Here is a 13303-nt window from a genome sequence, read left to right on the forward strand (position 1 = left end):
AATTATGGTGTCCCTGCTCGAAGTTAGCGATATTCGCTTTAATTATTTCAACGCGTATACGTGTGCCAGTTCAATTTTCGGCTGACGTGGAATTTCCATTTAATTTCAGCCCCGCAATCTCGAGCGTTATGTGCGGCGGATTTTTTTCTTCGCCGAGTGGTATCAAGTTTTTAACTGAAAGTTGAGCTTTATCCTTTCGTGTCGGGTTAATAACGCAGAGGCGAGTGTATTTTTACGTGGTGGTGTTGTGTGTACATCTACTCTGTGTACGAGGACGACATGAAATACTAAATTTTATCCGCATTATAATGGGTATTTTTATGTGCGCCGCATAGAAGCTAGCCGAGAGTCGGAACACGCGAAAATAAGAAGTTGGGGAAACATTTTGACTTTTTAAATCTTTGTCCTCGGATGCGTGAACTTTTATGAAAGCTTTTAAAGTTCATACGAGTTTTTTAAATTATAATAGCTGAATCTGATTACTTATACTCGCGAGAGTCTTATTTCGAATGTGATAGAGTATTTATTCACAAAAATAGGGGGAGAAAGTAATTTTAGGGACGTATTAGCTGTCCGGAATTAGGCTATCAATTGTTTCGGCACTATATTGGGGACCCTTAAAGTCAAGTACCCTTAAAAATCAATGCCGATGTCAAGGCCGATGTTGATATTGGCATACTATAAATAAAGATGGGGACAAGATCAATGCTACCAAGAGCCTTTTTTCGCTAATAATATGCTCCTCACATTGCCGTAATTGATTTGAACATGAAGTTAAAATAAGAGCATAAAAAAATGCACCTATGTTAGCTTGATTATTCGTTTTCAAAATTCTATTTTCTCGCGGAAGAGCCGAGGATTTAAATATTCCAACTGTTTCAAAAGAGCAAATTTTTCTTGTAAACGGAAAAGAATGGTACGGTGCTTAGCTACATATTCACCTTTATCCCCAGAAGACAACTCACTTTTCCAATTACCTTTATCGTTCCCATGGAACAAAGCTCTTTTCTTCCCTCATAGACATCCGATAGACTGCATAGATTACTCGCGCCAAAGACAAAGAGAATATTGAATTCTTTTTCTAAAACTCCTCTCACAAAGACTGCAAATTTAAAATCTTTTAGGAGTACCAAGCAGGCTTTGGTTTTTAAATTTCGACAAGCACCTATTAAACTTTCGACGAGCTTCGAGTTTCCTGCGCATAATTCAGAAGAAAAAAAACGACGGAATATTACCTTAACCTGGCGGTATAAAAGCTGGCGGTAATCGCGAGGAAAAAAAATTGAAAAAAGTTGACAGAAGTAGCAAAGGAAGATAAAGGACTGAAGCTTTAAGTCGATCGACTATACGACGGAATTTCGCGATAAAACTTGATATCCCTTTTTGAATACAGTCGAGTTTCATACGGTAAGCAAAAGTGGAATATCGAGAGACGCTTCGACAGGGATTAAATTGGATGAGGCGATATGTACCTCGTATACTTTTGAATCGCGGGCGCGCGAAAGAAACTTCCCTCCCCTTCGAAGCTCTCCTCTCTACGCCCAGGGAAATGAGCGACTAGGTACGGCATCTTTTTGCCAAGCCGACGTGCCGAAGACGTGATCGAGTTTTTAGCGTCACGTCTCTCGGAACGGAGGTAGAAAATATTTTTATCACCGATAAAGTGAAGAGTATTACGGCGATTTTTGCTGGATAAGACTTTCTCTCTCCCCTTCTTCCATTAGAGAAATGTGCCCGTGAAGAACGAGTTTTTCATTCACTGGAACGGTATTACGTTACGCCGACGATGTACGCAGCTTACCATCGCGAAAAGTTTCCGACCCCGAACGTCGCCTTGAGCTTGGATTTCAGTTTTTTATAAGAAAAGTGAAAACTTTGAATGGATCGTTTGGTTGAACGTTATCTAACGTTATGCTGCAAGTGTGACCAGAAGCGACAACTACGCGCACGATTGTATTGTAAAAGTGGCACATTTTCGATACGCTGTTCTTTCAACCGCTGCGTTTTTTCAAACAAATATAACCAGTCTCGCAGCAAAGGATGCAAGTTGTGGCGGCCGCCGCTTTCTCACGGATGACGCCGCGCGAGAGACCAGTGGCGCAATAATTGGGGTCGAAAGACAAAGAAGAAAGCCGCGCGCACTTATCTCGAAGTAGGCCAAGACAATTCTCGACTTAAGTAAAGCACTTTTTCGCGGCCTCGCATCACCCTTCGGGCGAATGAGCTTAAAGCTGCATTTTCTTTGGGCGCTCGGGAAACGAGACACATTTGCTAAATATATGCGCGTGGCTCCTTCTCTCCGTGAGTGTGTTGTGTATATATTCGGATTACGATTATTCCTTTGTGGCGTGAAATTGAGCATTTTTTTCGTCGTTTCTTATATAATCCGAGGATTAGCCGCTCTTGGTTTTACTCAGCGGCTTAGCTTGTTAGCTAAATATTTATATCGGTTGAGGAGGAAATCTCGTAGCGCATCTGCATAATTGCTCGTTACTTCTCGAGAATTAACTAATAAGGACAGTGTGTACTTTTTTTAAGTCCAGAGTTGGCGTGACATTCTTTTAAAGTTTCGAAGGTTGAAAAAGTCCGCGAGTTTTTCGAAAATAGAATAAATTGATAACGAAGGCTTTAAATTTTTCTCGTTCATCAGTTGACGTTTCGCTCGTCTCAATCAGCGACGCTAGGTGGCGCATTGCCACTTTTCAATCTCCCTCATCATTATTTGAGCGCAGAAGATATATATATATATATATATATATATATATATATATATATATATATATATATATATATATATATATATATATAATATAGCAGTGTCATGCCACGTATTCCACAAGTCTTCTTGGACTTGCTTAGGCCACTCCTGCTGTAGCTGCCGCAGCGTCACGTTTTTTTGGTTTAGCTTTTCCAAATTCACTATCATTTGCGAAATTATTCATATTGCGAAATTAGAAGAAAAGAGCTTTAATTTGAGGGCCGAGTGGTTAAAATTGACCGCTGGGATCAAAAGTTATAAGGATTTTGAGACTAGGTAAAATCGCTGATTTTCGTAAAAAATCCAACTTTTTATGATTTTTCGCTATTTTCAAGCTTAGACAACTTTTTACCCAGGCAACCATTTTTAACCCACCAGCCCTCAAGTTAAAGCTCTCTTCTAATACTTCGATCCTAGTAATACATACTTTTGGATTGCACCTTCAGACATTGAGTGGATAAAGTTGAACCATGGCTAATTTTTGTTTATTTTTCCCATGCTAAATTCCCGCATAAGAGAATTTAAACTGCCCGGAAAAAAATAAGTATTTCGAAATCGCGGGAACCCAAGGTTTTCCGGGTTCTGGGTGGCCTAAGGAAGCCAAAAAGGTTGGTCTGGGAGGTGTGCCCTCAAATTTCAATTTCGTTCACTCAGATCCCCCAAAAGTGTTCGGTTTTTTTCTGGATTTGCACTAATAAACACATCTCACAATCAGAATAGAATATCGAAGGTGCAGCGTTCCGCACAATCGGCAATATCTATGCTCCACTGATCAGCCATCTCATCGAGAAAGAGCAAATCGGTAAACATTCCCTGGCCGAGATATATTCATAGATATAATACTCGAGCGCTCTCGTAAAAGCGTATTATGCAGGAAGATAATAGAAAGGCGGTACGCGCGCTGCGGTATACTGCGCAGTTCTCTGTGGTTTAAGAGCGGAAGATAGCATTTAGGCCGCGCAAATTAGCATTCTATTTTCGTGAATAACAGCAAAAGCGCGCATCGGCTGGCTCCCTGCGCGCGGTGGCAACTCCCGCGAGGGCCGTCTCGTGCCTCCTCTCTTTCAAGTCCACGAACCGTCCTTCGCCTCGATGCTGTATATCTATAGACTCGATATAATAAAATACAGCACCTCTGGCTTCGAAAAAGCCGGAAGCTATCGGGACTCGCGGGAAATTTGTTTATGACGGGGTAAACCTCGGGCCGTTCGCAGATGACCCTAAAACTTTTTTCTTCAACGTCCGCTCGTCGTTTTTTCTTCACACTTGCCGTCGTATATAAGCTTGCGGTTTTTTTACGCTCTCCTCTTATACACACGCGGGCGTTCTTTATTGGCCTATTGTCTTCCGGTTCGATTTTTTATTATGTCGGGGGGATTTTTTATTCACCGTTATTTATAGGCTTTTGAAATAATTCCGGTATAGGGCGGAAAGAAATTGTTTATTCCGGGATCGCGTGCCTTGATAAACGAATTTCAACCCAAGAAGAGCCGCAAGCTCCTCGTTTTTAAATTTGTTAGCCCGAAAGCTCGCCCTATAATTCTTGTTTATCAAACCGAGGTCGTCTACGCTTCTTTCTGAATATTCATGAGTTTAAAACTGAATTTTTCTACTACTGTTTTCACCCAAAACGATGATACAAAACCCACAGCAAAACAGAGCACTATCTTTCCCACAACGTCCAAGGCAACACAGCTCACCGCGAGCTAATAAAAAAGTCAAAACCATAAACCGCGGGAGAAGAAAAATAATGAAATTTTCTGTTTTCCTCACCTTGACCACACACGTACACACACGCCTCGTAAACTCCTCTCCGCCCCTTTTCTCACTCTCCACCAGTATATACCGCTGTCGCGCTATAAAGCACATACCCGCCTGCATTTCCCTTCCGCTCGGCGCATACGCTCATTTTCAGCTACTTCGCATACACGCACAGACACACGAGAGCGCACAGCCGTCGTCGTCGCGCTTTTCCTCTCTGCGGCTACGGGATTTGCGGCGCGTCGTCTATATAAAAGCCGGTCAGCGGCGGTTTCATTTGTTGCGCACGAAAGCTCTGCTCGAGGTTCGCCAGTATTTTCGTTGGCCTGTGCCGGATAGTCGGCGCGCAGCTGCAGTCGCGCACACATACGTATATAGACTGTGTCCCTCTCTCTCTCTCTCTCTCTACGCTGCGACTACTGTTATATTTTGCAAAAGTGTGCACCTGTGCGCGCGCGTGCCGCAGTCGCAACTATTTCCGTTGGATTGTGTGTCTATATAGATATACGTGTGTGTGTGTGTATGGACGTGACTTTTTTTCTTCGCGCGGAGGAGGTTGAGTGAACTGTTGTTGGCTTATAGTCAGTGCTACTGTGGCTTGCGGTATTCGGCTGGTGATTGCCGCACTCTTTGACGTGTCCTGCACGATATTGTTTCATTTTTCGTTTTTTTTTTCTTCAACGGCTGGGATTTTGACGAGGTACATGTTCGATCGGTGAGTTTTTTGGAAACGCTGTGTGGGCTGAGGGAGAATTGCTTGTGCTCGTTCGCGATTGAAAAATTGATAGGTGCGTGCAGCGTGCGAAGGTTGGCTTGGATTGAACGTTTATAACTTTGTGACCCATTTGGTGAATTTATTTTTAATTGCAAAGCAAGATCTCGTAACTGATTTTCTTATCGATTATTGCAACAGTCACGTCCTATGAATACATCCACTTCGAATGAGCTTCTATAATTTAAAAATTAATCATCTCGAAAGCACCTTAAAGTAGAATAACCGCTAAAGTTCCCACTCAAAAGTACAACCGCGAATTGCAATCCAGATAATCGGCGCTAATTTTCTCAATCGTCCAATTTACGTCTTCCACAGCCGATATCACGTATATCATGTCCCGATGTCGTTTCTCGCGCTTGCAACAAGTAATCTAATTGGATCGACACGAATGCACACACACGTGGCGTAAATTTCGAAAGCCGCCAGCCTATCCATAATACAAGCTCAATTTAACGATATTATCAGACATGATTGCGCGTTTGCGAATTCCTCTCGCCATTCTGCACTCTCCCGAACGTTACGTGCACGCGTGTGCATGTGCAACAATTGCGTCCACCTATAATTCCGCGATTAAGGTCGCGTGCGCGAAAGACGTATCATTATACAAAACTCCAGCGCGGATAAAGCTCTCTCCCTCCGAAAAAATAGCGCGCGCATGGATAATCCCCACATGGCGCGCGTCGATTCCCAATAAAAACAGCGCCGGCTGAAAGTCCCTCTCTCGACCTCTATTTATAAAGATAAGAGACGCGGCGAGTCTCGCATAAAAAAGGCGAAGAAAATAAAAGCGCTCGAAGTGTGTTGTCTAACGTAGCGCTTTATCTTTCCAGAGACTCGAGCGGCGGAGTACAAGGAATGGCTGCAGCCACCTCGACTGCTGCTGCATCGGTAGGATGAGAGTCTGAGTCTCGCGACCTTGGAGGCCGAGCGTCATCTCGAGAGAAGCTTGCCGCAGAGAACTGCGCGCGTATCGAGAGACGTTCGGACGTGTGGTATGGAGAGGGAGAAGACAGCCGGATGCTGCTGCTGAGCCACGGGGACGTCGTGCACGCGGTCTGGCGAAGGCCGCCGCCGCCGCGGCACTGACGGCTACTGCAGCTGTCAGTCGTCAGAGAGGATAAGGGCCGCGACAGCACCAGAGTGTGGCGAAGGAGACGCGGTCCACTTCCGGTCCGCCGACCTGGCGGCATGGTCCTTTGGGCCACTATACTCATCCTCCAAGGAGCTAGCCTCGTGGGTACGTTGCTTTCTATTTTTATTCATCATAGTATAATCGTATAGGGGTTTGAATTTTTGAATTGATAACTATAAGCTTACTCTCTCGAATCTCGAAAAATCAAGGCTGCAGCTCGCGTTGCGGCCACGCGCACGTACTCCATCGCTCTATAACCGGGCGGTATAACAACTGAAGTAGGAAATCTTGTTTGTTATAAATCCCCGGGATTGCTATCTTGTAACGGCGGTGTGTAACGTTTCTGGAGCGTGTGCTGAACGATAAAACGGATCGTCCCGCGCGCCGCGAGTAAATTATTGATGCAATTAAGTTCGCGCGAGGCATGAAGATTTCAGGCTTGAAGTTCGTTACTCGCGAGCATGTTTTCGCAGACGGCGTGTCTATTTACTTTTCCAAGTTTAAAAATCACCGACTACAGGAATAACAGCAGATTGTTTCAATAGCGCGGGAAAGCCTTCTAAGAATAATATAACTAACACGCCTAAAAACTTGTTTATCCTCGCGAAAAAGAGCCGACCTAACGACGCGAAAAAGCGACGAATCGAGGGTGAAAATTAGTAACCTCTTTAAAAATGCTAATCCTCGCACGATGCACATCAGTTTTCCCGCAACGCTGATGCAGCCCCGCTATTAGAATTTTAACGTGCCGGAAACTTTAAATGCGGAGCAATCAACCCGTGTTAGCAACAAACCGAAAAAGTAAAGTACGAAAGCTATTAGCGTTACCTGCAAGCTCTTTCTCTTCCGCGCGCTCGGGCTAAATGCTTTAGCATTGCAAGCTTTGGCCGACGCCGCGCGCGCTGTATACAAGAACAAAAGTTTCCGATGCAATTTTAACTCGCTCCGTGAGTCTCTACCTTGACAGGGTCGAAAATGGAAAGCCGACGGTGGTGGAAAGAAGCCTGAGTGGGGATGACTCGTTCGGAGAAAAGCTCGCGATTTGAACTTAAATTTGCAATTCATGAACTCCGGCAAATTACGAGGCGGTGCAAGCTCCGGGGAGTCATTTTCATAAGAAGCCGGAGGGGATTTTTCCAGCCTTTGCGCTTGAGTATATTGAAATGAAGCGTTGTAAATTTTAACGCCTCGCGTGCGTGGGAGCTTTTCGAGCTTCGGGATGTAATTTTGCGTGTTCGGGTAACGAACGGAGATGACACTTCCTCGAGCTGGGGAAGTGTCATCTCCGACGACTTTCCTCCAGCTCTTGAAAGCTCTACTAGAGCAACTTATAAATAACCAGAGTAGATCTGCTGTAAACTGCAGAATAAGCTGTCGATGGCTGTTTGACGCGCGTCGCTCAGCCCTCCGACTATTTTCAGGTTCTTCGACAGGAATCCCCGGCGTTCCCGAGAATATAACTGTCATGTTCCTGAATCCGACGTCGGTGCGCGTCTCCTGGAGCACTAGCCAGGTCGAGCAGGTGGAGAAGTACGATGTCACGTACAAACCCACGGATGCCAGGTGCGTTATTATCGTGTTGATGGATCCGTTGACGTTATCTTATTTTATTATTCTCATATGATTATATCTACTTTTTCAAAGTCAAAGCATCGATATTTCAAGCCGTGTACTGTACGGAGCACACGACGTCAGAGGTCTTTCTCCGAATATGATTTATCTCGTATGTCAATGACCACGTTTGGATTATATTTTATGATTCGACGAAAGACCTCTAGTTATAATATCTAACTGTCGTCTCGCTTATGCGTTCTCTTTGAATTCGATTTCTATATATACTATTATAACTCTCGATCTCTGTCCTATACTAGCATTATACAGCTGTGTACGAGAATCCTCTTACTATTCTTTTTTCTTCTTTTGTTCAAGTATAACACACACGAGTATGAGATAAAAAAACGATAGAATAGGTGTGAGACGTGGTATCACGAAAAAAGCGCGAAAAAGCAACGACGACGAGTTTATATTATTCTATGTATATTTTACTGTTTCTGGGATTAATCGCACGAAAGACGCAGCTGTTGCTTATTTCCTCTATCTGTGTTAGGCAGCTGCGTTTTTGCTTCTTATGTGCACCGGGATATTTAATGCATTTTATTAAGAAATTCGATGCAAAGGCGAACAAGTCTGTCAATATCAAGCTCCAACATTAACGAAGATTTTTCACTTCTCTTGCGCGCCGAGAAGGAGTCATAATAGCAGGTACATGGTCCTTTTATCTTCGAACAAACAAGTTTTTTTACATATTACTTGCATTAATTGATTAACATTTGTTATTACATATACAAAGCCGGGATTTTTGTTAATGCACGATTTTCAATCGTTCTTCGAGTGAATTGATTACATTACTTATATATTTATACATTTTTGTCTTGGTTCTCGTTACATTTGGTAATTTTCATTTTACACTGTGATAATAATAATTTTGATTGTTTCGTTCAATTTTTTATACTAACTCTTGTGGATGACGATGAATTTTGGTTTGTTAAACCGAAGGTAACTGTAAGAACGTCTCATAGTTTAGATTATAGTGCAAACCGATAGTACATACTCTAATCTGACACTCGCAGTTACCTTCAGTTTTTTGTCCACTAAATTTTGAATAAAAAGAATTCCATAATAACATTACCTACATATTTTCTTACCACTGGTCCAAAGTAAGAATTTCACTCGAATGAATATCCTGAAATATCTGATTTGAGTCGGTCTGTAAAATAAGCTCAGGCAAGTAAAATAAACACGAGAAAATAGAAGTAAAGAAAATCAAACAGAGCTTACAGTTCGCTCTCGGCGAGTAAAGTCAAAGTAAAGTCGTGCAATCAACACTCCCGTGTTTCTTAGCTGCTATTTAATCAAAAGAGCATAAAACGCATACATATTATTATATATTTTCTTTGGCGTGTAGAATGCAGTTTACGGGCAATGAAAGTTTTATATATGTAACATGCATTGACCCGACATCATGATATGTGCAATATATATATATATATATATATATATATATATATATATATATATACATTTACAATAATTGTCATTTACGTGCTGGAGATAGTCGTAGGTGCAGCTCTGTTATGTATATTTTTTGCGTCAATACAACATACATATAGTGAAAAGATAAATACCTAGTCCGCTGCTAAAACGTTCGTTCTTTGTTGTTATTCGGATGTTCGCTACATACATACATACCTGTATATCTTTCAATTCAATCGTAACTTGTTGAAATATCGAAAGCATCGGTAATGGCCTCTCTGACGCGTTGCATTTTTTATTTCAAAATGAAATTTCGTGATGCGCATCGGTACAGTACTCTACTTTCGACTATACACTATATTTAAAGCGTAAACCGGGGCCGTTGCGACATTGATCCACTTTTTAGAGTGCTCTTAGCCTCTTCGGTGTATAGATTTTTGATTACCAAGCTTATAATGTTGAAATGTTCAACGCCAGCCTAATATTATGTACTGTAGAGCTATTTTAAAAATTCTGAAAGTTCAACAAATTACGATAAAGTTTATTGTGCGAGGAACCAATTACCGATACAATAGAGTATAACAATAGTCGGTAATGGATCCCTCGACCTAACTCTTTTCTCTTTTACTTGGAATTAACAAAATATAATCCACCTGCAATTATACTGTGTGATGTCTTAAATTCTTGGCTGTACATCTCAGTGTAAAAGCGACCAGTGTAAATGTCAGCGGAACATATAGAAATAGCTTATCGTAATTATGAATAATCCATTTAACAAATTGTTCCACTGTCAACAAACAAATGTATTGTTCCATTTTAGATATAGCCGCATATCTATATCAGCGTCCGTCAATCCGCACAACTCACACGTTATTGTTTCAACTTTTGGTTTAATTTAGCAAGAAAGCAAATATGTTCTTTTGAAATCACTCTGCTACCGGACTGCCGCACAACCTTTTATACAAAATTTTGTTTCTCTATTAGCCAAAGCACAGACGGACACTTGATTTCTTAGCTCGATTTTCCCAAGCGCCTAGAACCGAAACCAACTAATATATAGTGCTATAACTGTCTTTCTTTTACTATTAAACTATATATATTTATAAACCTATACATACGCATATAGACGAAGTGCCTCGTCTTGTCGTCATAACCGTTCTCTCTCTCTCTCTCTTTCTCTTTCGGATCGGCGAACTCTGTGATGGGTGCTGTTGCGTTTAAAAATAACGCTATAAGAGAAAGGCCCTTGGAATCGTTTTGAGAAAATACGACGGCGCACTTCGGGTTATATTAAGCTTGCTAGAACATAGTTCCGAGCAAAAGCGAGTGTGCGCGCGTGTGTGTGAGAGAAAGTGTGATGATAATCTTACATTTCTAAACCTAACGCATTTCAATTAATCCAATAAAAAATTATTCGATCATCAGCATTTCAAATATATGAAAATATGACATGTACGTCCAAGTGAAATGCGTGCGAGTCTTTGTGCCAATTGATTCATCTGTGGTTTAAATTTAACCTCGCACGTAGTCATTCGCGGCCGGAGTATTATACAGCGGTTGAACGACCCCCCGAGAGCATTATAAAGTCCGATCATAGATATAGAGAGCGAGTATAGTCGAGGCGCTGCCTAATATCGGAGGAAACGCTGAAAAGAGACTAGCTCCGCAGTTTCGAAGCGCGCGGATTTGCAGATCTGCACTTTATTATACCCGAGTACGAGTGCGAGTATATGCCGGCAAAAAAGTATATGCCCTGCGGAAAGCCGCACACGGCATATACTTTATATATAGCAGACGACCGAAAAACAGACGCCCGCCGCCGCTGAGAGCTCGAGGAATTTATAGCGTTTCCGCGAATCGATTGGGGCTTTACCTTTTTTTCTATTCTTTTTTTACTTATATCACGCGCAGAACACGAATAAATTATGCGGCGGTCAGTCGCGCGGTATCGGCTATTTTCGCGTCGTGAAATAGAGACTTTTTTTATCACTCGCGCTGCAGAAAAGTTTAATTCGACGTGTTCGTGTTCGATTACACTCGATGACAGATGCGTTTATCACACGATTTATTTTCTCGAATTAATAGATATTTCTGATCGCTTTAACGCGTTTGTTTGGCAGTCGCGCGCGGGTGCATTTTCCAACGACTTTGACGTGTTTTGATCGAGCACAACTCCTACGCGTGACCGCTTCGAATCGCGAATCTTCCTCCGGTAAATATTTTCGAAGCGCCGACGAACAAAGCCCGGAATAATTCCCCAATCACATCGAGATTTAACGCAATTTCCGCAAGTGCTCTTCTTCACCACCGGTTAATGGATAAAAGAAATCTCTCTGGAATCTCTGCAGCCGTTAATTAGAAAATTTCGAGCCAGCCCTTTGCCGTTCCATTATCCGTTTCAATGAGCGTCCGAGCGAGTGAAAGATCGGCGCGTTAGTGGCCAATCGATCTCGAAAACAGAGGTATCAAAGTCGCTCGGGTGATGGATCGCTTGTGAGGAAAGAGAAGGAGAAAATGCAAACAAGCTCGCCGCCAGAAGAAGAAGCGACTTGGCTTTTCCGATCGATTCGCTCTTATAGATGCAGCTGCAGCTTCCCATTGTTTATCCACGTGGCGGGATTGTTTGCTTTAAATTTTTTCGTGAAAAGCTCCGACATGGATTTCTCGCGGCTAATTTAGTTCGACCTCCCATGATGCATTGTGCACTGCCTCTCCATCTTCGTGCTTGCGCTGCTGCTGCTGCGAACGTGTATTTGTGATACAGTGTAGTTTATACACACATAGACGGTTCTCGCTCCGGAGGGAATTGCATGTTCTACGCGGCGAATGATGCAATGCAATTTGCGGAAGAAAAAATCTAATTGCGCTTCCGAACACGTGTACCGCGGATGTAATAAAGTAATTGAATATAGTCGCTTGATGAGTAGGGAAATTTCTGAAATTCACTCGTTTTTAATTATTGCGGAAGGCTCTATACTGTGAAACGGCCGTAATTAATCACGCGGACGTGTTTTCGCGGTGTGGGATGTATCGTGTGCGTGGTTTGATTAAGTATTCTGCGAACGGCGTTTTCTTTTCACCGTAAATGCGTGACGTTGGAAACTTTTCAATGTGCGTAGCTGTGCTCTGGTCGTAAATTTGAATATTATAACGCGAATGAGGAGACATCCTTGGTCGTTATTGTGTAATTCTCGAGTGATAAAGTCGAGAGATGCATTTTCCATTAAAGAATGAAGTTCATCAATTTAATTACGATGACAAATTAATTCGTCTAATCAACGAACACCGTATCCACGCCGATCTACGAATACACATGTGCCGCAAATTTAACCTCGGAGTAACGCGACAAACTTTGGGCTGGCATAATTAATTTCAGTCTCTCATTAATTAACTCCGATAACCGAGTGTATACGTACACACACGTTTATAGTCCGTAAAATCTAGACAAATCGCAGTTCAAAAATTCTAATTACTCGCAGCTGTCAATCGATAAACTATTTCCACCATTCATACGCGGCCTACGACCTATTGCTTCGACTATATACATCAACGTGTAATCAAAATTCACCCCTAGACGCGATATGCGAGCGCAGTCGCTCCTCTCGAGCTTTTCAAGTGCGAAGGGACAATGTCAAGCACTACTAGGTTTGACGCCTCGACTCGGGGTCGTGTGTGTGCACTATACGTGTATATTAATTGCTGACAAAGTAAAAGCGAGTCTCGTCGTCGCGACGACGTGTTCCGAATCGATATCGCGCCCATAGCCCTGAAGCATCTCTCTCTCTCTCTCTCTCTCTCTCTCTCTCTCTCTCTCTCTCTCTCGCGCTCGCTCTCTCTCTCTCTC

The 13303-nt window shown here is 42.5% G+C and overlaps 1 protein-coding gene across 22 annotated transcripts in view; it reads left to right on the forward strand.

The window, feature by feature from the left end:
* Positions 1-13303, forward strand: part of LOC100679723 — a 72317-nt gene that overhangs the window by 30918 nt on the left and 28096 nt on the right. For 17 of the 22 annotated variants that reach the window (XM_008217450.4, XM_031931731.2, XM_008217451.4 and 14 more), the window contains 3 exons: positions 6125-6531; positions 7848-7989; positions 8674-8688. In XM_008217450.4, coding sequence (XP_008215672.1) covers positions 6483-6531; positions 7848-7989; positions 8674-8688 — 206 coding nt within the window. In that variant the 5' untranslated portion in view covers positions 6125-6482. Of the gene's footprint in view, positions 1-4803; positions 5235-6124; positions 6532-7847; positions 7990-8603; positions 8689-13303 lie in introns of those variants that run through there. The other 5 variants (XM_031931735.2, XM_031931736.2, XM_008217452.4 and 2 more) reach the window with 4 other exon arrangements.

The sequence above is a fragment of the Nasonia vitripennis genome, chromosome 5, assembly GCF_009193385.2.
Source record: "Nasonia vitripennis strain AsymCx chromosome 5, Nvit_psr_1.1, whole genome shotgun sequence".
Classification (NCBI taxonomy): Eukaryota; Metazoa; Arthropoda; class Insecta; order Hymenoptera; family Pteromalidae; genus Nasonia; species Nasonia vitripennis.